This window comes from Tamandua tetradactyla, chromosome 26 (genome assembly GCF_023851605.1).
Source record: "Tamandua tetradactyla isolate mTamTet1 chromosome 26, mTamTet1.pri, whole genome shotgun sequence".
Classification (NCBI taxonomy): Eukaryota; Metazoa; Chordata; class Mammalia; order Pilosa; family Myrmecophagidae; genus Tamandua; species Tamandua tetradactyla.
Genome location: NC_135352.1, coordinates 10,833,609 through 10,856,438, shown reverse-complemented (window position 1 = coordinate 10,856,438; position 22,830 = coordinate 10,833,609). Strand labels below are relative to the sequence as shown.

Here is a 22,830-nt window from a genome sequence, read left to right as displayed (position 1 = left end):
CTGTTTTTCCCTTAAAAAAAGAGAAGATTGTATGAGATTCATCATATTTGGTGGAAACTGTCATTATTTCAGGAGAAACACCTGTTCTTCTTTCACCCATTACTTTATCCCCCCCTCTTTCTGTCCTATAATGGTATGGTTCTCAGGCTTATTTTCTTATAATTTTTTTATATTTTATAATTCATCATCCTTGTGTAGACATCATTATTTTCTTACAGGGAGGTTGTACATTCATTTATTCAAAAGATAATTAATAAGTACCTAAAATGAGCCTCATATTGCACTAGATGCTGGAAATGTAAAAGTGAGTGGCACATACATGGTTCTTACCTATGAGAAGTTTGTATTCTTGGGCTGCTGTGGAATATTTTTTAACGAAAGAAATTTTGTTTATACATAAACTATAAGAAGAGTAGGCCTTCTTTTTTTGAATTTTTTTTGTCATACACTACTGAAGCTTTTGTCAGTCATCAGGAAAAATTTAAATAATGATTTCTAAATAAGCATTTTCCCCCACTCTATTATTAAGCTTTCTAAGATGAACGAGTCTCAACCAACATATTTTTACATATAAACATCATTGCTAATTAAAATTCCCAGTTAAGAGTTGGAAAGATCTGGGCATCAACCTTTGTTTTTAAAAGAAACCATTCTTTAAGGTAAAGTATGACATACATATCTGAATTATTGATGACTATCGATCTTTTAGGTAATCAATGATAAAGTAATTATGCTAATATGAATTATGATGATAGAGTATTGGTAAGCACAGTAGCATAAGGAGATTGATGTGAATGCTCACTGAGTTTATCATAACAAGAAAGATACTCTTTTAGCCAATTTCCTGAGAAATTCTTTCCTTATTGCTTATTGTGCACAGAAGAAAAGTGTAGTTGATATGTGAACATATAGGCAGCAAATATCACTAGGTACTGGAAAAGACTGGTGGTAAAGGTGGGCTAGGGAGGATTGAGGTTAGAAGTGAACTTGTCAAAGTTTTTATGCATATTTTCATAGACAATAAAATAAAACAGTTGTGCCGGTCTGAATCTGTGGTGGACCCCAGAAAAGCCATGCCCTTTAATCCTCATTCAGTATTGCTGGGTGGTAGCATTTTGATTATTTGCATGGAGATGTGACCCACCCAATTATGGGTGGTAACTTTTCATTAGATGATTTCCATGAAGGTGTGTCTCCACCCATTGAAGGTGGAGTTGCTTCCTGGTGCCCTTTAAAAGAGGAAACATTTTGGAGAGAGTCCCCTTTTGTAGAGCGAAGAGAAAGCCAGCAGATGCTACCATGTTTGCCATGTGCCCTTCCAGCTGAGAGAGAAATGTTGAACATCATCAGCTTTCTTGAACCAAGGTATCTTTCCCTGGATGCCTTAAATTGGACATTTCTATAGACTTGTTTTAATTGTGACATTTTCTCAGCTTTAGAACTTTAAACTAGCAACAAATTAAATTCCCGCTTTTAAAAGCCATTTTATTTCTAGTATATTGCATTCTGTCAGCTAGCAAACTAGAACAATAGTAAAAACAATGCTCTTAACAATAACATCTCCATGCTAAGCTGGTAATAGTGGATGGTGTGCATTACCACTAATTTCTGTTCAGCATTTCTTCCTCACTAGAACCGTCTTAGGATCTTATGTCCTTGGCACTTTGAAATGCTTATAAGTTCATTTTGTTCTGTTGTAAACAATGTGCCTGTGCGGAGATTTTCAACATGTTCCCTCACCTCATATCTGGCCCTATATCCTAATAGTCAATACTGTGATGATTTTACAGCACAGGAGAGAGGGTGTTTGTTGACTTGTAAGCTTCAAGGTTTCGACCCGCATCTTCTTGTCTGGGTCCTGCCTCAGTGTCTTTCCACCGTCTCAGCTCTGCCTTCACAGACAAGTCTTAGATACCACTTCACACAAGCTAACACTGCAGCTTTTTTTTTAAGGCCTAAGTTTACTTTTGCTCATATCTTTCCTCAAGTTGTATTACAAACATCTGCATTCCTCTTGCCATTATTTTTACCTCTCCATTTTAAAACTCTGGTTTCAACTCTTTCTAATTATTACCTGTGAGAGTGAATTGAATCACTTCTAATTCAGTGCTATCAGAGCCAAAATTCTTAGAGTTGCATTTTAAAAAACAGCAACAATGTTATATGTATATGGTATAATAATTGGGGGATGTATATAAGAACTCTGTATATTCTGCATGATTTTTATGTAAACCTACAACCTATGTATTTTTTAAAGTAGACATAGATTCCATTGTAAGACAACTCATAGTAAGTAATTACATATATGCAATAATATAATTAAAGGTATACACGTGTTTATAAAGATACTGAGCTAGAATTCAGTCCTTGAACTGTCTAATTCCAAAATCCATTTTTATTACACTTTATAAAATATAATAAATATATAAACAATATAATTTGTTACATATTTTATATGTAATTTATTACTTGTCATTTTTTCTTATATCCATTTTTTAATTCTCTCTATTCTTATTTTGTCTGCAATAAAAAAATTTGTCTTTTTTCTGACTTCTTACCCCAAGTATTTCATCTAAATCTATGTTCATTATTCTCATTTCTCCTTTTCAAAGAAACAATTGCACCACATTCTAGAAGCACTTGCAACATAAATGACACTTCCCAAGTCTTCTTAACATTTATTTTCCTCAATTTCTCAATTTTTGATTTTAAAACCATTTAGCTGTTCCCTGCTAATTCCGATCATAAAAACTCAGCATAATTTGGTAAACAATGAAAAAGATCTCCAAGTCTTTACAGAAATAAATTGCACAAAAGGCCGTCCTTACACATAAAACAGCAATAAGCAAGGCACAAATTGAATCTCTAAGATATACTTTAGAGTCTCCTAATATTGTTACTATTTACCAAAACTCTATTCTTTCTAGACTATTAATTCATTGTCAAGGATTCCAATCCCACTGTAGTTCCTGTTTAACATCAACATACCATTCCGACTCAACTTTTATCTCTTAGCCCAGTCAATTCTACTGAAGCTGAACATCACGGACAGTCAATAAGGGGCACATCACAATGTCCTGGGGCTGCCGTGATAAAGTATCATAAGCCAGATGGATTAACACCAGAGATTTATTGTCTCATAGTTCTGGAAGCCAGAAATCTGGAATCTGTTGGGGACGATCCATCCTTGCTTCTTCCTAGCTTCTGGAGGTTTTCCAGAAATCCTTCAGCTTCCTTGTCTGCCTCAGTCATCACACAGCCTTCTCCTCTGTCTCTCCCCTGTCTCACTCTGCCTCTGTGTACAAATTTCTTCTTCTTATAAGGATACCGGTCATATTGGATTAGGGCTCCTCCAGTGCAATTTGGCCTTACCTTAGCTATTAACATCCTCGAAGACCTATTTCCAAATAAGATCACATTTGCAGTATGAGAAGTTAGGACTTGAGTGTATCTTTTTCGGAGGACACGATTTAACCCATAACAGCAATGCTGTAACCTCTCAAATTTAAACAGAATGGGCACATTTATAAAGTGCTAATAAAATAACATTAGAATTTCCCTCTGTTAAGTTGATGGAGTTCACAGTCCATTGAGTAAGACAATTCCATGATCGTCATATTCCGTAGGGTTCCTATCGTCGTCTCTGTGATAATAATTCTCAACTACTACTTGAGTGTCTATCAGTCAGTTTGGGTGAATCAGTCTTCCTGTTTTTCCAGGTAGGAAGTCATCAAATAAAATTGTATATACCAAATACAATATTATTAATTCATAAAATTCATGGCATATATTTATTTTTAGTTTGATACTGATTTCCCCACCATCCTTTTCTGATCTGTATAGCCCACCTCCACTGTCAAACAATTTTTTTTTTGCCGAAATATGGTAAATGCAAACATTTATCATAAGCAGAGTGTGGTGCCCCTCTGCTTATCTGGACGGGGATCTAGTTCTTTTAGCATTCACAGATAAACTTTTGACATTCCACTCTATATGCCCAGTTCATTCTTGGACCTCAAAATGTAGCTCTGACGTGAATTTTTCCCGTTTTGCATTCTGCCTTTATGAAACCAGTCAACTCTAATTGCTAGATACAATTTTATAGGTGCTCTGTGATAACTCATTGATGCTCCAGCAGGACAAACTGTAAAGGGCCACACAAGTAAATTTTTTACACTTGCAGACCACACAATCTCTGTTGTACCTACTGTCCACTATAGTTGTAGTGTGAAAGCAACCATAAGCAATGTGCAGTCATAAGTATGGATGTGTTCCAATAAAACTTTATTTACAAAAACAGTTGGCAATTACAACAAAATGTGACTCACAGGCTATATTTTGCTGACCCTTTTTTTTTTTAATAATATCACTTGGAGATTTATTGTCATCTCAATTTCTTGCTGCAAAAGCTCTGTCTTTGCTATTTTCTAAGGTAATATTTCTTTCATTTGTCTTTACCTGGCATTGCTTATGTTCTGCAGCTACTTATATCTTTTCAGTAAGAATCTGTGTTCTTAGTGTTTTTATTAGGTCTTCAAATTGCCTTAGATAAACATCTAAACATAGGTCTAATAAATTCCACATTTCATAGTTCACTGCTTTAGCCTGCATAATGTTTATTTCAGATGGTTTGCACTGCAAGTCTGCCATCTCCCTCTCCCACGTCTATACCCAAAATTGCTGAGCTCTTAATCCTTTTCAAATGCCAAGTTTGTGACAGAACCAAATATACCCCAACCTTAAGGGCAGAGTTCTATAATCTTAGGGAAAACCGATTGGCTAGGGAACAGAAGCAAATCTTATACAATTCTGAAGCCGAACACACTCCCTTCCTTGCTCTTCAGGAATACTCCTTTTCCCAACTCTAGCTTCGGTCCTGCCCAGCTTTCAAAATTCATTTTTGCTTAGTGTCATAGCAGTTGCTAAGGCCAACACCATATCTGGGTTGTACATCCTCCATGACGTATGATTCTTTTCCCGCTACTGCCCCACCCTAACCTTCCTAGGATTCATGGTTTAGCTTAGCTTATGTTAAATTGCCCTTGTGGTTAGCCTACTTCTTCTTTCCCCTCTTCCCTAATTTTGTGGTTGTTTTGTAGTTGACTAATTATTAGTTCATTGGCTCTGCTTATTGCTTAATACTACAAACTTTCTTTCCTGGAAGGTTTGGGGATGGGAATGGGGGGTGGAAAAGAGTCAGATTGACTAAGTTTTGTTGTCAACTGGGAATGGGTTATGAGTAGATGAGAAAGAAAAATTTTAGATTTGTTCAATTGAATGAATGTTTGTATCATTTTTTTATATGATATATGGTGGGGGTCACATTTCATGTTTTTTCCATATCGCTATTCTGTTATTGCAGCAGCATTTGTTGAATTTTTTTTAGAGGGGGCAGGAAATGCCTGGGTTGGGAATCAAACCTGGGTCTTCTGCTCAGCGGGCGAGATTTCTACGACTGGACTACCCTTGTACCCTCATTTTTATCATTTTTGAGATGAGTAACAAGGTCTGGATCTCAGAGAATATATCTTGGTCAGAATACCAATATATTCGTGAGTGTGAATGTATCAAGTATAAAGAGAGAAGAGTTAAGAGATAGTAGTCTTTTAAAGATTGAATGGTGACTCTGAAATAGGGAATGAAAGTCCTAATGAAAGGTAAGTGAGGTTTGGGAATGAGTAGTTCTTAAACTTTTTATAGTTCCTAACTTTTGTTTCTAGATCTACTCGTTCAAATCAGAAGACTAGAATATACTAACTTTATGCAAAGTGCAAATTTAGAGCTGTTGAATTCTTTCTCATTTCTTCCTCTACGTAGAAATTAGTCTGCTTCTCATAATATGCAAAGATGGTTGCTGGTGCCTAGCTAAGGGAATATTTTTGGAGTACTTGATTCTTTTTTTCCTTATTTGCTCTCCTCATATATTTTTGTTTTGTTTTGTTATTTTTTTTAGTTTTTTTTTTTTTTTTTTTTGTAAACCTAGCACTGGCTCCTAGTTAACTGTTTTCTTGGATTTGAGGGGATGTAGTCTGGTCTTTATACCTAATTAAGCAGAAGCATACTTAAGGTAGGATTTGGTGCCAAGCAATGGAGTCTTATATGTAACGCAGACCATTAGGAAACACGTTGATTTTCTTCTATAATCTAATAAGGATTAGAAAACATTAGTCTCTCTTAATCCCTTTTGTCATCATTTGTCAGTAGAACCATCTAGTGTTTGTTAAGACTGTCAGAAGTGTAGGCTTGTGATTTACACTCTTGGACAATTCTAGGACTTTTCTGGTTCTAGACAGTGGACTACAGGCTGGGTTATAAGTGCTAGTTGCTCACTACTTTTCCCATTATTAAAATTATCTGTTCATCACCATATTTTTATTGCTTCCATACTCTCTGTGCATGTGCTGTTACAAACCAAATATTTGTAGGCACTTTATTCTAGTCTCCTACACAAATAAAAGTAAAGTTGAAATAACTCTTAGCAACGTCACATTTACCAAATGTACAATGAGAATAGGTTTCAATCAAGGATTTTTCTACATACAAGCTAAAATGATTCAAAATACAGGGCTTCCCAATACTTGATACATGCTACCCATTTGAAACTTCTCATAAGAATCGTAATTTGTATTTGACCATTTCTACAAGATTCTTCATTTCTCCAGAAGAGAAATTAAGCCTTATTTCTCATTAATTTATCTTGGACAATAAATTTTGGGCACTACATAAACATCTTTACTGGGAGGACTTCGTGGAGTGGACATTAACTCTGTAAGTGTTGTGTAACTTGGGGAGAGATCGGCCCCCAGGACAGTGTCATATTTCTGAAAATTTTGTGCCCAGGTCCCCTATATCAGAATCTGAAAAAGAAGACACTTAGGTCTTTCTTTAAAAGATCCTACTGGATCAGAATCTGATGATGTGGCCCATGAATATTTCATTTTTGGTAAACTTTCCATAGTGACTTTTATGTCCAGCAAGACTTCAGAACCTCTGGCCTGGGAGAGGAGATCTCCAGACCTATTGACAGATCCCTGTCTTACATAGGCATTTCTGCTATAACTCCATGTTTGCATTCATGGAAACAACTACTAATTTTGCAAAATCATACACTAAAAATGACAAGCCTTTTGAGAAAAGTCAGATTAGGGGAAGAGAACTCAAATTTATGGAACTGTAACTGAAGTACACCATTAATTATAATCCTAATAAAAATCGGTAGCACAACTACAGGTCAAATGGTGTTTGCTCCCAACAACTTATCTGGGTCTTTGTATCCTTAAGCCTTGCTGATGGTGCTTGTTATTTATAGAGTTTGGTCCTTGCAGACATTCTCTTTTAGCAGAAATCATATTAATTGTTCATGGATTTTTTTAACTGGTACATTACACCATTATAGCACTTCTTATAGGAATGAGGAAATATCTTTGCACCTTCTCCATCTGTACTATCAGTTTCTCTAGATGGTATCATATAGTGGAAGTGGTTCTTGAAATCAGTAAACCAGCTACCACTTGCAGTTAGGAAAGCACTGATAGGATTATTGGTTTGTTTGTTCTTTTTTTTAAATGAGATCTTCATGCATTACTAAGACTTTTTTTTTCATCATGAAATAACGTGTCCCCTTTTTGCTTAAAATCATTAATGTGCTGGGGAAACAAAATGCATGAAACCAGAGAACTTCTGAAACTGATATCATACCCCTACTTAGGACACAATTAATACTAGCAACACATGCAATAGTAGAATCACAGTAGAAGTTTTGTATCATCCATCTTTTCTTTTTGTCACCATCCTGGTAAAGTTCTTAAAATTTGAGTTCTCAGCAGGTACTTTCTAAGGCTCAAATCAAAATAGTCCACCACATCGCTGATGGATTTTTTTTAAGGGGTGATGACACTACAGTTAGTTTAGAATGGCCTCCCTGATCTGTATAGAAGCTTGATATAAGCTAGGATTTTTATCTTATGTGTCATATTACTTTCAGGATGATTTTTCCCCTGTACGTTGTTCAACAGATTTGCTGCACACTTTTGGTCCCACTCCACAATTTTTCCTTGTGTTGTGTAAGGTATTTGAGGTATACCAAAGTTATTCAAGAAATAGCTTTCTTTCGAAATATAGTTTAAACAGAAAATATATCACAGAACAAAATTGTATGATTCCCAAGTGATGGATTTCATCAGATATCTATGTAGAGGTGAATGTAATGTTAACCTGTAAAGTATTGCTTTGAGGATTTTGTTTAAATTTTTCTGTTTATTAAAAAATTATGCTTAAAAAACCAAGAAGCAAATTATTGAGTAAGCAATGTCACTAGAAAAATAATTTATTTTCCTCTGTTAACTGATAAAGTATGCATGTGCCTACCAATATTTGGATCTCAGTCTTGAGGTATCTTGAATGTGATGGAAAATTTTAGAGCTCGACAAACACTGAAATGATCTGATCTCTTCATTTTATGAGCAAGAAACTGAAGCCAGTGAGAGACAATTGTTGTCTGGATTACAACTCTGTAGGATCAGTCCCTGATCCTAAAGAACTGGAGTTTCTGAGTTCTTTCAAATGATTTCTAATTTCTTTCTTCAGGACGTGTGGTATGTTTGGCGTGTGGCTTTCTGTGGACCCTGAGTGGGAGTGTATGAAAAGTGAAGTGATTTATCTACTTTTATACACTAGGGTCCTATAAATATTTCATGAGATAAGAATTCCATAGTTATTACTATTTAAAAATCAAGGCAATTGATTTCTCTTTAGGAATTGTATTAGTTTTCTACTGCTGTTGTAACAAATCACCACAAGCAAAGAAGCTGAAAACACACAACTTTATTTTCTGACATTTCTACAGGTTAGAATTCTCACACTGGTCCCACCCGACTATGATCAAAGTGTCGGCATGGTTGCATTCCCTTCTGGAGTCTCTAGGGGAACATCCATTTCCTTGCCTTTTCCACCTTCTAGAGGCTGCTTGAATTTCTTGGCTCAGGGCTCACTTTACTTCAGCTTCAACACCAGCACGTTTGTGCCTTTGACCATTTTTCTCTAAGTGACTATAGCAGGGAAAGATTAGCTGCTTTTAAGGACTCATGGAATTAGCCTGACCCACCTGGATAATCCGGCATCACCTCCCCAACTCAGGGTCCTTAACCTTGAATCACATCTGCAGGTCCCCTTGGTCACGTAAACCAGCATACCCACATGTCCCAGCATTGGGGCTTGAACATTGTGGGGAGTCACTGTACTGTAGAACTCCTATGTAGGGATGAATATCTTTTCATTAGCTCTAAATGGGAAATTACTTCAGAAACGTTATGTTATTTGGGAAAGCCTCATAAACTAATGAATGTATCAGGAAACCCGCATTTGTCCAGTACTTATAATGTGGTGCAAACCGATTATTAAGTGCTTCACTAGCATTATCTGGTCATCTTACCAGGAGATAGGTTCTATTATAATCTGCATTTTTACATTTGAGGAATCTGAGGCCTGTAGAATTTGAATTTGTTCAAAGTTGCACAAATAGTATATGGCAGGGTAGGACTTGCATGCAAATCTGTGTGACTCAGGCTTTTAGCCACTATAGTGGTTTGATATACTTAAAGCACTATGCATATTTAGCCCTAAAGTGTTAAAAAGTATAAGAAAACTTGTCATGAACTATTGAGGATACAATTTATGCAAAAACCAACTGATAAGTAACTGTTTTTAGTAAGGCATTTAATTTATTAACATGGATAAAACCTTCAAAATGACATACTACCAATTGAACAATATTCAACTAATTAATGCTAGTTAGTTGGTATACTAGTTAGATTTTAGTGATAAAAATACAAAAAAACAACAAAATATTAAAAAATAGATTTTAGTGATAATCTCAAAGTCTCAATTTAAATAGAAAAGGCTTTACTGAATGACTAAGTGGCAAAGATGTAACTACCTTAATTTTTGGTTCTCTCAGATTGCACTGATAAGAATTTATTTCATAAATCATATTATAATCCAATTGGTTAATAAGCCCTTCTTCTCTCCCCATCCCCATTCTAAGAATGTAAGCTCCAGAGGAGCTGGGATCTTGTTTGTCTTATTCATGTACGTATCTCAGTGCTTGAAACAGTGGTTGTCAAGTCTGAAATGGACATGTAATAATATTTGTTGAGTAAATGGAAATGGAGGAATATCTAAGAGAATGAAAGCAATTATCTGTGTAAAAGAACTAGAATCTGGATACTAGTTGGACACCAAAAGATGGTCTTTTTTAATATAGAATATTCTAATGAGCTTGACTAAGAACTAGATTGTATAGTGTATGGATGTTGTATGAGAAAGAAAGGAAATGATAACGTGATGCATTCGATGTGTTTTTACGTAGATCCTGTGCATTAAAGAGAAACGTGTGGCTCATTTCACCCGGATAGTTGAGACACGTGTTAAATGACTCAATTTGTTCTTTGAGTGGGAATTATCGTCCTTGTGCTGGTTACTAGGCTAAAAAATGAATGAAAAGAAAGATGCCCCTAACTTCCAGGAACCTTCTCTCTCAGGTGAAACAAGCACCTATAAAGATCATTAAAATGCATTGTGCTAAATAGAAAAGTAATGGTTTAACGGGAGCACGGAAAAGAAGTACACTTAGTCCTGTTCCACAGATTAATAAGCTGGCCTTGTCATTTTGAGTAGATATATTGAGGGGAGGAAATAACTTGATTTATGGAAGAGTTGCAAAGATACGACAAAGACATCCCCTATGCCCTTCCCAGAATTCTCTTAAGATCATATAACCTTAATTTAGTAATCAAAACTAAGAAGTACAATACTATTAACTAAGCTACAGACTCTCTGGATTTTATTATCCTGTGCACACTTTTGGTGCTGAAATGAGATATGTATGGAGTATGTGGAAATGCTTTATAAACAGTAGCCTACATAGTAGTCATATAAGAAAAGCTATTCTGGGTCAGCCCAGTGTAGGTCACTGATGGTGAAAAGTGCATTTTCTGAAGGTGTTTTTAATATCTAACTGTGAACTCTCCATATGTTAACCTCCATAATTACATATGTGTTTGGTTCTATTCATGATTAATTAAATTCATTTGAATCTACCTTTAAAAATAACTCTTAATGATTTAATACTTACTGGATGCCTACCAGCATCCTCTTCATAGTACATGAACAGTATATTGATGCTCTCACTCATCCTGTGTGAAACAAACTCACCTTGCAGATGAGAAGACTGAGACTCACAAAGGACCAATGATTTAGTCAAGCACAGAGCTTTAGTTGAGAAAGTTGGAATTGGGACCTGGTTCTGCCTAGCATGAAAGTCTATGCTTCTCTCCTACATGCTGTTTCCTGCGTTATTTTCCCGTATGGTCTTCTACGATAAGTAGTTTCCAAGTTACTCTTACTCTGTAAAACTTTTTGTGTGTGTGTGTCATTCTAAAACCACTTCCTTCATGATTCAGGGGTTTTTCAGGAATTGCAGTGTTTTGTAATGAAAGAATGCTTTTTATGCTTGCAACCTTTCATTGCTTCAAAGACCCATTTCTTTCCTGTCCTGGCCATCCTTTTATCAGTCTTCACGACACTATGATGGGTCATCTATTCCTTTACACTGCCTACTCTTCCCTTTGAACATTTTAGTGAACTTTCATGGTAGTTTCCAGCCACTTTTTTTTTTTTCATCGTGAGGAAAGGCCCAATCTATATGTGAGTTTTCAGGTGTTAATTATGTGATTTTGTGCCATTTGGTTTATATAATTTATAATATCTTAGTTTATATAGTTATATAATATTATAATTATACTATATAATATTTTCTGACTTTATGGATGATATCTAGATAATGACAATCCAATCAATATTAAACAGGAAGTCAGATAATAATAACTAATAGTTTTTGCAAGTAGAGTTTTTTTTTCTTTTTCTTTTTTGCATGGGGAGGCATCAGGAAACAAACCCGAGTCTCCAGCATGGCAGACAAGAATTCTGCCACTGAGCCAGTGTCCCACTGCCCTGCAAAGAGCTTTTATTACCATATTTTCACAACTATGTGTAATAGGTAAAGCAGTTGCTACTCCCCCCCTTTTTATATACACAGCTGCTGAGGTCAACCCCTGTAACTGCTTAGTCCTACCTAGCAAGAAGGGAAGCCCACAAATTTGACTTATGATTCTTCTGCTTAATATATGGACAGACTATCAAAAGCCTGGGGCAGGAGAGCAGAATGCTATGTGTAGAGTTTAATGATTTAAATTCATGGAATATAGGGTGGGCCATGGTGGCTCAGCAGGCAGAATTCTCGCCTGCCATGCCGGAGACCCGGGTTCGGTTCCCAGTGCCCAGTCCCTGCCCATGCAAAAAAAAAAAAAAAAAAAATATATATATATATATATATATATATATATATATATATTTATTTTATATTTATATTTATATTTTATATAAAATATATTTATATATATAAATTCATGGACTTATAAACTGTTAGCAAAGAATCTAATTAAGCTTCTTTCTAAATTAAATAAAACAAGATATTTCTAGTGAAATGCCAGCATCTAGATGGAGGAAATGAAGCTACATGTTGACAGGCTAAAGTAAGCTCCATTTAGCCTTCTTTTGGGTTATTTTTGTGAATTTTTGTGCTGAGAAAACTATATTACAGTCTTTAGGAATGAGTGGATTATCTCAGAATGTATGGGAAGCCGTCTACTTTCATTTCCAAGAGAAACTTTAATGAATTTATTTTTCATGTAAAATAAGGAAAACTACAAATTCAGTTCTTTCCAACTGTGATTTCTTTTCGTGCTTTTTGTCTGAAACCAGACTATATTGACTTCAGTCATACAGCTTAGCTTTTGTATGGGCTGTGCAGGAACATCTAACAGCCTTGTAGTTTCGTTATATGTTACAAAATTAGATTGTTTTAGATGATCGATGCTGTAACATGTATTCTTACCAGGAAGAGTCTCTTTAGTTTGATTCTTGATATTTCCCACCACTTCAATAAATCTATGACACCGTGAATGCTCAGATAAGAAGCTTGCCTTCTGTAGTCTTTCCTGTGGGATAGCAGCAAAGTGATAAGGAATCAGCTGTAAATCTGCTTAATACTGCAAAAAGCTGCAAGGATTTGAAGATCCTTTAAAGATTTTTAGAATCAAAATTGGGTCCTACTGAAGAAGGGATGTGAGATTGGTTATTTAAAACTTTAATAAGCAGAGTAGAGCAAAATTTAAATTTGATCTGGCAGGCCTCAATGAATAAAGAAGTCTCCTTTCATTGCTGGGGTGTACATTTTGGTAATCAGTTCCATTTACTAAGTTATCTGTAGACAAAAAAGAAAAATCAGAAAGCTACAACAACTTGAAAAGGAGACCTGCCTAAATAACAAAGATACAGATTTTAGAGGTTCTAGAAGGACACATTTATTTCGTGATTAACTCTACTAAAATTTATTCTTCTTCACAAAGAAGTAATGATTTTTAAATGGCCGTGTGATAAAAAACCTTTTATATTTCTGATCATGGCAAGCCAATAGCCCATAAATCATTTAGAAACTTCAGAGTTCATTTATGTGCATTGCTTAAAAGTTTTTACTCAACTGTCATAATTTAAAATGAACCGCATTTAAGTATTAACTTAATTGGAAATTTTATCCAGTTTAGGACATCTAAATAATTTATTTCTTTCAAATGAAAAGGGAGAATTTTAGTTATGTTAGTTAGAAAAATGATTGTAAACAATTTCACCAAAGAACTAAGAATCATAAAGGAAAATTATTAACCTATCAAGGGCATCTTGATGTGCTAAATGTACTTAAGCAATAAACAAATAAGAACAAAAAGCGTTGCAATTAAAAATATGTATCAACTAGGTAATTCTCAGTTTCTCTGTTCAGTTGACATATTGGAGACAAATATGGCAGGTTTTTTGATAAAAGAAAAGATCAAATTTATAAATTAATGATGTGACATTTTCTACACATCAGTTAGACAAAATTGTACTGGCTCCATTTTTTTTCCCCTATTTTTTTCCTGCGGGGTGAAGGGGTGGATGCATGGTCTGGAAATCAAACCCTGGTCTCCCGCATGGAGGGCGAGCATTCTATCACTGAACCACCCATACACCTCCCAGATGCATTTTAACTCTCTGCATTGATGGACTTCAGTGAAGCTTGCTGGATGTCATCTTTGGGTCCATGAGTGAGATGTTTGGATAAATGGAGGCATCTGTGGTGACAGGGTTAATTAGGCAGGCACGTTGAACACATACCTTAAAACTGCTGCCAGCTGTGCCATTATCTACTCCAGTATTCATCGTCACAGTGTATTGCCTTTACACCTTGAAAGAGCAACATTAATCTGTTGAGACACTTTTGTCGCTATATCCTCACTTGGGGACTATCACATCGCAATGAACATGGGTGAGATAACAGCACCATTCACCCTTGTGGCATTTTAGCATATGATGGATACACAACCACACGGCTCGAAAAAATTGTTATAGTACCCATTTTAGTATTCTGCCTCATTTTAATTCACCATAAATCATCAAAGTGGCTTAGAAAATTCCTCAGTTTTGCATATTAAATTTCTCTTCCAGACTTTTTTTTTTGTAGTGAGAAATGATCGCTCATGGTGTATCTCAGGTTTTGTGTGGGAAATGTGGTCATTATAGGTATATCAATAAATTAAATCTTTCGTACAGTTAAACTAAAACATACACAGTATAGTGAAGAGTTTAGTTTTATTACCAAGTGGTTGAGAGCAAAGATTGTGGGGTCTGATTTCTTGGGTCTTGATATTGACTCCACAATGTATTCCTCTTTCTTCATCTGTAAAATGAGAATAATGGTAGTAATACATAGCTCCTGGAGTTGTTATAGATATGTTATATATATATAAAACATAAAGTTCTTAGAAAAATGCCTGGCATATAGTAGGTGCTCAATAAGAGTCAGCTACAATTACTGTAAAGAAGTTCACTGTTGAAAGTATTAAGATGTTCTCATTATAGCTTCATCTCATAGGCTTTGGCACAAATATTTCAAAGTAGTTTGTGATTTTATGTTGAGCCCCTTGTCTATGGCATACTGAGCAAAGAACTACAGAATTGTATAGAAAAGCAAAATTGCTAACTTAAACATGCATAGTATTAGTTTTCAGGGTGGAAAATTTCTTACCTGATAAATTTACATTTATTTTTCCCTTATAGATTTTAGTGCTTAAATCTCTTGCATATATTCATGGAGAGGTGCTCTGATTTATTTAGCTCATCATAAGAAAAATGTCACAACCATGGCTATGAATAGACTGATGCTCTCTCTGCTAAATGCTTAGTCTACAGTCCCCCTCCGTGTTACCTGCCTCTCCCTCAGATTGTCTCGAGTCATCACAGTGCAAAAGACCTGGGTTTAAATCCACGTCCTACAGCTTATGAGCCTCATGGCATTAAGCAGGTTCCTTAACCTGTCCAACCTTCCATGTCCTCACCTGTAAAATGGAAATAATCGTTTTATCCCCATAACCCAAAATGCATGCAAGAACTGATGCGCAGGAAAAGGAATTTGGCACAAATGGCAAATTGGGTGATGTGTAATGATAAGAATAGAAGTTAAAAGAGCACACTTAACAGTTAAGGAATTAAACTAAAATCCTGCACTCTGGAGTCAGTTAATAGAGAAGAGATACTGTGATTTGAAGGCTGAGGAGTTAAAGTTAAAACGTGCATGCTTCTCTTGATGAGATGAAGACAAGGGGCCATGATGGGTAGACTTTGACCTTAGATGGAGTAAATGAGACAGGATGACGTGACTGAGATGGTAGGAGTCTTAGCTGGGGTAGGGTCCAAGTAGAGAGCACTTTAGCATCGTCTCTGAAGTGGTGATAATCAGACAAGAGAAATATAGGAGAAAATTTAAAAATGGAAGTTACTAGAGACAGCCTTTGAGACGATAGGTTTAGTCTCTGCTATAGTTTTTGCACTTGAGTCTCTTTATTTTATCAGTGCCTTCCAGATCCTTCCTCGTAGTTATTCTTTCAGGGGATGTTTGAGGTCCTGCTTGGTGCTAGACCTTGGGATCTTCTGTATCTTCTGTCCATTGAATTTAGAAATGGGGATATTGGATGACAGTGGCAATCAAAATGACACACTGATGATAACAGCCACAGCAGCCTAACCCTCCCAAGAAGGCTGAGGGAACCTATCATTGATGTACTTTCCCCCTCCTTTGATTCGGTACTGCAGGACAGATTCTCTAAGTGGCCCTCTTTTTGTACAGGTGCGTTTTAAATGCAGCCTCTTGGGTGTGATAATCAGTTGTAAAATGTGCTTTGTCATTCTCTTCGGCCTCAGAATAAGCACAGTCCCTGACTGGGCTGATTGTGGCTGAAACACGAAAATAGAGCATCCGAACGAATCATACTGTTTCAGAGAAATTGTAACAGTTAACTGTGAGAAGGGATGCTTTCAGGACACCCGTGTTTAAAAATCCTCACCAACAGAAACTGTTACATTGGAAAATCAAAGCTGACACCAGTAAGAAGCTAACGTCGGCTAGGGAGACACCACCATGATGAATATTAGAAGTAAAATGCTGAAATATTGCCCTAAATTATATTTGTAATGCTGTATAATTATATATTGTTGTATAGCATATAATTTTGTCTAAGATTCATAAAGGGTTATTCAGAATACACATACACATCCTTGTGCTTGTGTAATGGGTTGGATGTGAAATGGCTAAAATATTTTTTCCCAGGTCTAGCTATCTTGACCCTGCTACAAAGCATATTTTCAGTGTATTTACTGGTTAGGCTTCCTTTGCTGCTAATGATATGTAATCAGTGTGTGCTTATTTTGTAATGAAATGTTTAGTTTTATAGCATGAAGTAGCCCCCTTGCTTTATGTCATTCTCAAACTATCCTTAGTAAATGCAGGGATCATTCTCATTTTAGCTTTCTAGTTAACCTGATTCGGGAACCGTCTACACGAAGGATGCTTCGGATGGAGAATGGGGCAGTGTCAGCACAAAGGCATCACGTGTGGGAACAATTGGTGACCATGTGGGATGATTGCTGACGTAACTCCAGATCACCCACTGCATCAGTAGCAGGGGATTAAAACCTAGAATGCCATTGCCACTAAAATGTGCTGCCATTAAATAGCTATATTTATATGTTTTAAGCTGATAATTTTCCTGTTTTTAAGTTTTTTTTGATGATTTTCCTTTTTTATAGCTAAATTTGTGGGTGCAAGAAGAGATTATATAGCAAAGGACAAACTTTAGTCAGTTTGTTCAAATGACCATGATCTTCTCTGTGGAATGGTGCAATGATGGAAAATATGATGGATGAAGGAGTTTTGGACGCTTTCTTCAGTAATTGATTTACCTCTAAAATGACTATAAAAAAGGCATCCTTCCGCATAGAAGATTGCTCAATGATATTTATGTGGCTTTCAATAATTAGCATGATTGTCAGTTGCCAGTTTTCCCTGATTTCTGCACATGTGTGATGGCAGGCTTTTTAAAGGTCTGTAAAGGGGACGGCTTCACTAGGATCCCAGCTGAAAGCTCACGGTAATTTGATAATATTTTGCAGGTTTCCTGTTTAATTTGTTCAGTGTGTCAAGGTTCTGCAGATTAACTGCGCTGCCAAGCACAGAGAATAATGCTATGAACTAACTTTGCATTGCCAGATGCTTCAAAGAACAGAAATAACAGCTTATCTATTGTCAGATGTTATCAGCATATCTCTACAGCATACTTATGCTAAAATTGGTTTCCTGATCTTATTTGATATAGCAATACTGAATATATTTGAAAAATAAGTACAGAATGCAAGTTTAAAACAAGAGGCTTGCCATTCAGTAACTCGGATTTAATACTTCTATTTTACAAATTTGTTTCACTTTTACATGAATCTTTATTCACATGTTAAATTATTGGAATATATGAACCTATTGTCTGAAGTTTTTGAGTGGGTCAGAATGTAAAAGAATTGTTTCTGGATTAGTCATTGTGAGGTATATCAACTATTAAAAATAGAAGTGCAAAGACAGACTTTTTTGGTATGCCAGCTTGCTTTGAATTGGAGTGGAAAGAGTATATTTGTGATGTTTTAAAGCCCTTTAAAACACTTAAAACCTGTAAAAAGAAGTATTAAATTACGTGGCATTGTTCTGAAAGTTTTCAAGTTTCTATTTTAAAAGATTGTTCTTTGCACTTTACTTTCTGTTGATGCATTTCTAAGGATGAAGATGCATTCATATTAATGCCTAAAAACTACTATTCAAATGAGTTTGAAATAAATTTAGGCAGAGACTGCTTAAAGGTTGCTCTATCCTTAAATTTTTTCAGGGTGTGGAACAACCACCTCTTTAGAAACACATTGAAAGCAAAATTGTGAACTGTGGTAGACCAATTAAAATGAAAGCATGCCAGAAATTCTCAGAACATCTCTAATATTGGAAGTGTTATCTTAGAATTAGATTTTGCCTTCAAACAATTTAAAATTAACAGATCGTTTACTCTTGGACAATAATTGAAAGGCAAGTGCTTTTTTTTTTTTTTGCAGAGACTTAGAATCCAAGTACTCAGTTAAAAATATTGACCAGGGCGGGCCACGGTGGCTCAGCAGACAGGAATGCCTACCTGTGATGCCAGAGGACCCGGGTTCGATTCCCGGTGCCTGACCATGCAAAAAATAAAAAATAAAAAATATTGACCCCAAGTTGAAGAACTACTCTTGGTCTTAAAGTTATATATGAGTATTAGAAAGTATTTCATAAGGCTGGAAAGGTTAGATATTTTTTCAATTAAATAAATGAGGTAATTTACTATTATTAAACTGGGTAAATGCCTGAGAAACATACATATAGTTTTTATTTTATAAGCCCTAACAAATTTACGCTACAGAAAATTGTGTCCTTATGGACAGCAAAATAAAAGGAAAAAAAAGTACATGGGCTCAAATATTAGTTTGCACTGTTGCCAAGCATCTGTGGAATAGCTAGAGCTTTTCTAGTAGTGCGGTTACATGGGAAGAAAAAAGAAGAATTTATGTTGTCGCCAAGTCTACTGGAGATGTGCATTTGGGAGTGAAGGACATATGGCACTATTAAATAAGGTACCACCGACAGCCAAGTACAGTAGGCTAAGGATGCAATTGTGTGGTTCTGGTGGAGGTGTACAAATTTGTTTCCCCAGTCCTATTATGCAGGATTTGGAGTTAACTCCTTAAAAGTGCTGTTCTCTGAAAAGCAGGATATCCTCATATCATAGATGGTTACCCCTGAAGGACATAGCAGGGACATTATTACAAGTAGACTTAAAGGGATGCAAATGGAGAGTAGCTGGGAGCTTTGCTACTTCTGATAGACTTGGAACTATGTGCAAAGAGAAATTCAGATTAGTCAGTAGAAATATATCTAAACCCCAAACATCAGGAAGTACCTGTGCATCATTGTTTGCTTAAGAAGTAGGTCATTGAGCTATGATGGACCTTATATTTCAAAGTCTCTGCCTCATCAATCACAGACTATCTCTTAAAGGTGAGGGATTATGCGTTGATCTTTGCATCTGAACTCCAAAGGAAACAGATGTTGACCTGCCAGGGGAACTTTTGGTATCCTCCCATCAAAGAACCTATTAGGATTGGAGTCCCAAAATCGTGGTTCTGAGGTTGAACCATATGAGGATTTCAGTGCAGTACCAAAAGTACTTAATGAAAATCAAGTCATTTTTTTTTTCATGAAAGAAAGGTCAAAAGAGGAAGGTAGGAAGGAAAAAAGAAACCCAGACTCCTTTTTTTCTCCTTTCTCTGTCTGTGTGCTTTCACTCTAAGTGTGTTGGTCTGTTTATGTATGTGTGTGTTTCTTTATTTAACTGAATCAACTAAATACTTCAGCAGCTATCTCCTCAAAGTAAGGACATTTGCTGCCTACCCACAGTGCATTTATCATGCTTGAGAAATTTAATTTTGATACAATGCCCTTATCCAGATATTTGCAGTAATCCCAATTGTGTTCTTTACAGCTGCTTTCCACTCCCCACCCCACCCTCCAAAGGAGGATCTATTTTGTGTCTTTTGCGCTCTTTTAACCCAGAACAGTTTTCAAAGTCTTCTTTTGTCATTCATGGTAGGGGCATTTTTAAAGCCAGGATCAGTTGTTTTGTAGAATGTCCCTCAGTTTGGATTTGTCTGATTGTTTCCTTATGTTTGGAATCAAGACTCAATAAATAAATAAAAAATAGATAAAGAGGGAGAGGGGATGGGAAGAAGAGGTGATGGAGAGACAGAAAATGAGAGGGAGAGAGAGGGGGAGGAAATGAGAGAAAAGGGAGAAAAAAGAGAAGCAAACTGATTTCATGATAAATGGTTTATACAAACTAGAGAAAATGAAATCTAGTAGATTTATGTTCAGAATATACTGATAAGCAAATATGTGGAGGGATGGATAAGGAAACATGATGTTTCCTGAGAGTTAAGGATATCTGTATTTATTTTAGGACAAATAAATGAACCTTGAGAGTTTTGGTTGTGTGTCAAGTTAAAAGTAAGATTCAGTGAAAATAAAAACTTTTAAACTAGTTATTTAGCCTTTACATAAAATAACAAGGCAATTTATTTTTCTTATTATATGTTGACCAATTTGTTGCCTTTTAGCCCCAACAAACTTGTTTCTTTAAAACCCTTCAGCAGACTTGAAAATTAAAAATAATCTTAAAGAATTAATAGAAATGTATGGCTATTCCAAAAAGATGAGAATTTAGTCTGCTTTTAAAAACGTCCATAAAGGAGATTCATGAACCACTTCTTTAAAAGAAGACTCCTTTGACAGCTGTTCAGGATTTTCAAGATGTAAAAAAAAAAGAGAAAGAAAACCAGACAAAAATCATCAGGTACCGAAGGCTAAGAACAACTGAAAAAATTTTCTAACTTGCTAGTGTTTCTACTGCTTTAAGTGTCTGCTACCCTACCTCATTTCCCATCCCCCCAATAAATGAAAAAGGGGACATGTAATTGTAGGACCATGCTAAGAAATCACAATGTTCATTAGTTTTTTTAAATAATTTATTGAAACCTTCATACCTTCATTCTTGACAGTTTTTTAATTTACCTTGTAAGGACTGAGTTGTAGAAAAACAAACCAACTCTGAATAGCAAAGGCACTCCATTCCCTATTTGTGTCTGATGTGGTTCTTGATTTCTGTCCTGGGAATCTTGGTTGTCTCACCCAGTGAGTAATGGCGCTCTGAAACACTAAAAATGCCGTCTCATTTGCTTGTGTTTGTTTTCTGGGGCCTCCTACTAATTCTTGAACTGGGGCAGTTCAACTATGAAGTTTTAAGACTCTATAGTTGCCTTTACTAAGACAGTGGAAGCTAAGAGCAAGTTGTTGAGAGCTCAGGTTTTGTGAGATATAGATTAGGTGAAATTGTGCATGCAGAAGAAAATCCCATTCTTCTAGGCTTTTATTTTTAAAACAAATTTTTATTATGAAAAAATTGATGTGCTATGTAGAATTGTACAGCAAACTGCCATGTGTACCTATTGTCCAACTTCCATAATTATCAGTATCTTGGTAAGGCTGTTTCATCTTTATACCTCCCCAGTCACTACCACTGTATTATTTTGAAGGAAATCTTGGATGTTATAATATTTTATCTATAAATATTTCAGTAGATAATAGAAACTCGTTTAAGCAGTCTTACTTAAAATAAGAATAGCATATTGGTGTACTGGTACTTAATCTAAAGTATTCTGCAAGTTAATACCTAATTTAGGTGCTCTGAGTTCCTCTTGAGAAGATTTAGAAGAGCTAAAGTAAATCACATTGATAATTTTACAAAAATGTGTTCACCTTTTGGAATGGTCATTCATCATGCATGTGATAGCATCCGTAGGTCCAAAGACAAGCCATGTCTCCAAACAATTTCTGTCTTCAAGTAAGGGACCATTGTTACTATTTGTGAGTTATTTTGGCTTTTTTTGGGTTACCTCTGATGATAGAAAAGTTAAATTAACCCCATCTGGCTTCAACCTTCCACAGATTTTGTAACCATAGACCCATCTGTGATTTACTTATCTCTGAAATTAAACTTCCCCATTTTAAAAGTGGGTTTGATGCTTGCTCTACCTGTTCACAAAACAGCCATGAACATAAATGGTGATTTTAGATGTGAAAGTGCTTTAAAAATAACAGTCTAGTTGCATAATCTCCTTGAGCGGAAGCTCTTGATTCTTTGACATGACCAGTGTTCAGGAATTTTAATGGTATCAGAGAATGTAAAGATTGAGGAAGTAATTATTGAGAATACGTTTTTAAAGACTAATTGTATAATCCAAGTTCTTTCTTTTTTCTGTGCACATTGTATTTTTCTCAAAGCTGTATTCCATTTTAGCTGATCCATCCCCCCCATTAGTAAAACCTTTGGGAATGGTTTGTCTTGATTAGGCTTACCCCAGATTAATATGTTTCTCTTTGAAAGATTGTTTTATGACCAGAATTTTCTCCTTACTTTTCTTTTTCAGCCTTACCTCCCCGGTTGAAAGAGATGAAAAGCCAGGAGTCAGCTGCCGGCTCCAAACTAGTACTGCGGTGTGAAACCAGTTCTGAATATTCCTCTCTCAAATTCAGATGGTTCAAGAATGGGAATGAATTAAACCGAAAAAACAAACCGCAAAACGTCAAGATACAAAAAAAGCCAGGGTAAGTATAATGTGTAAAATAGCCGAGTCGTTCATAATAAAATGAGATATAAAATGTAACAAATTACTTTCAAAAAATATGATATGTAAAAATTGAAGAGATATTTCATTATATATGAC

At 35.7% G+C, this 22,830-nt stretch overlaps 1 protein-coding gene across 3 annotated transcripts in view; it reads left to right on the top strand.

Annotated features, from left to right (window-relative positions):
• NRG1 (neuregulin 1) overlaps positions 1–22,830 on the top strand; it is a 1,096,123-nt gene that overhangs the window by 903,492 nt on the left and 169,801 nt on the right. For all 3 annotated transcript variants that reach the window (XM_077144415.1, XM_077144414.1, XM_077144417.1), the window contains exon 2: positions 22,534–22,711. In XM_077144415.1, coding sequence (XP_077000530.1) covers positions 22,534–22,711 — 178 coding nt within the window. The remainder of the gene's footprint in view (positions 1–22,533; positions 22,712–22,830) is intronic.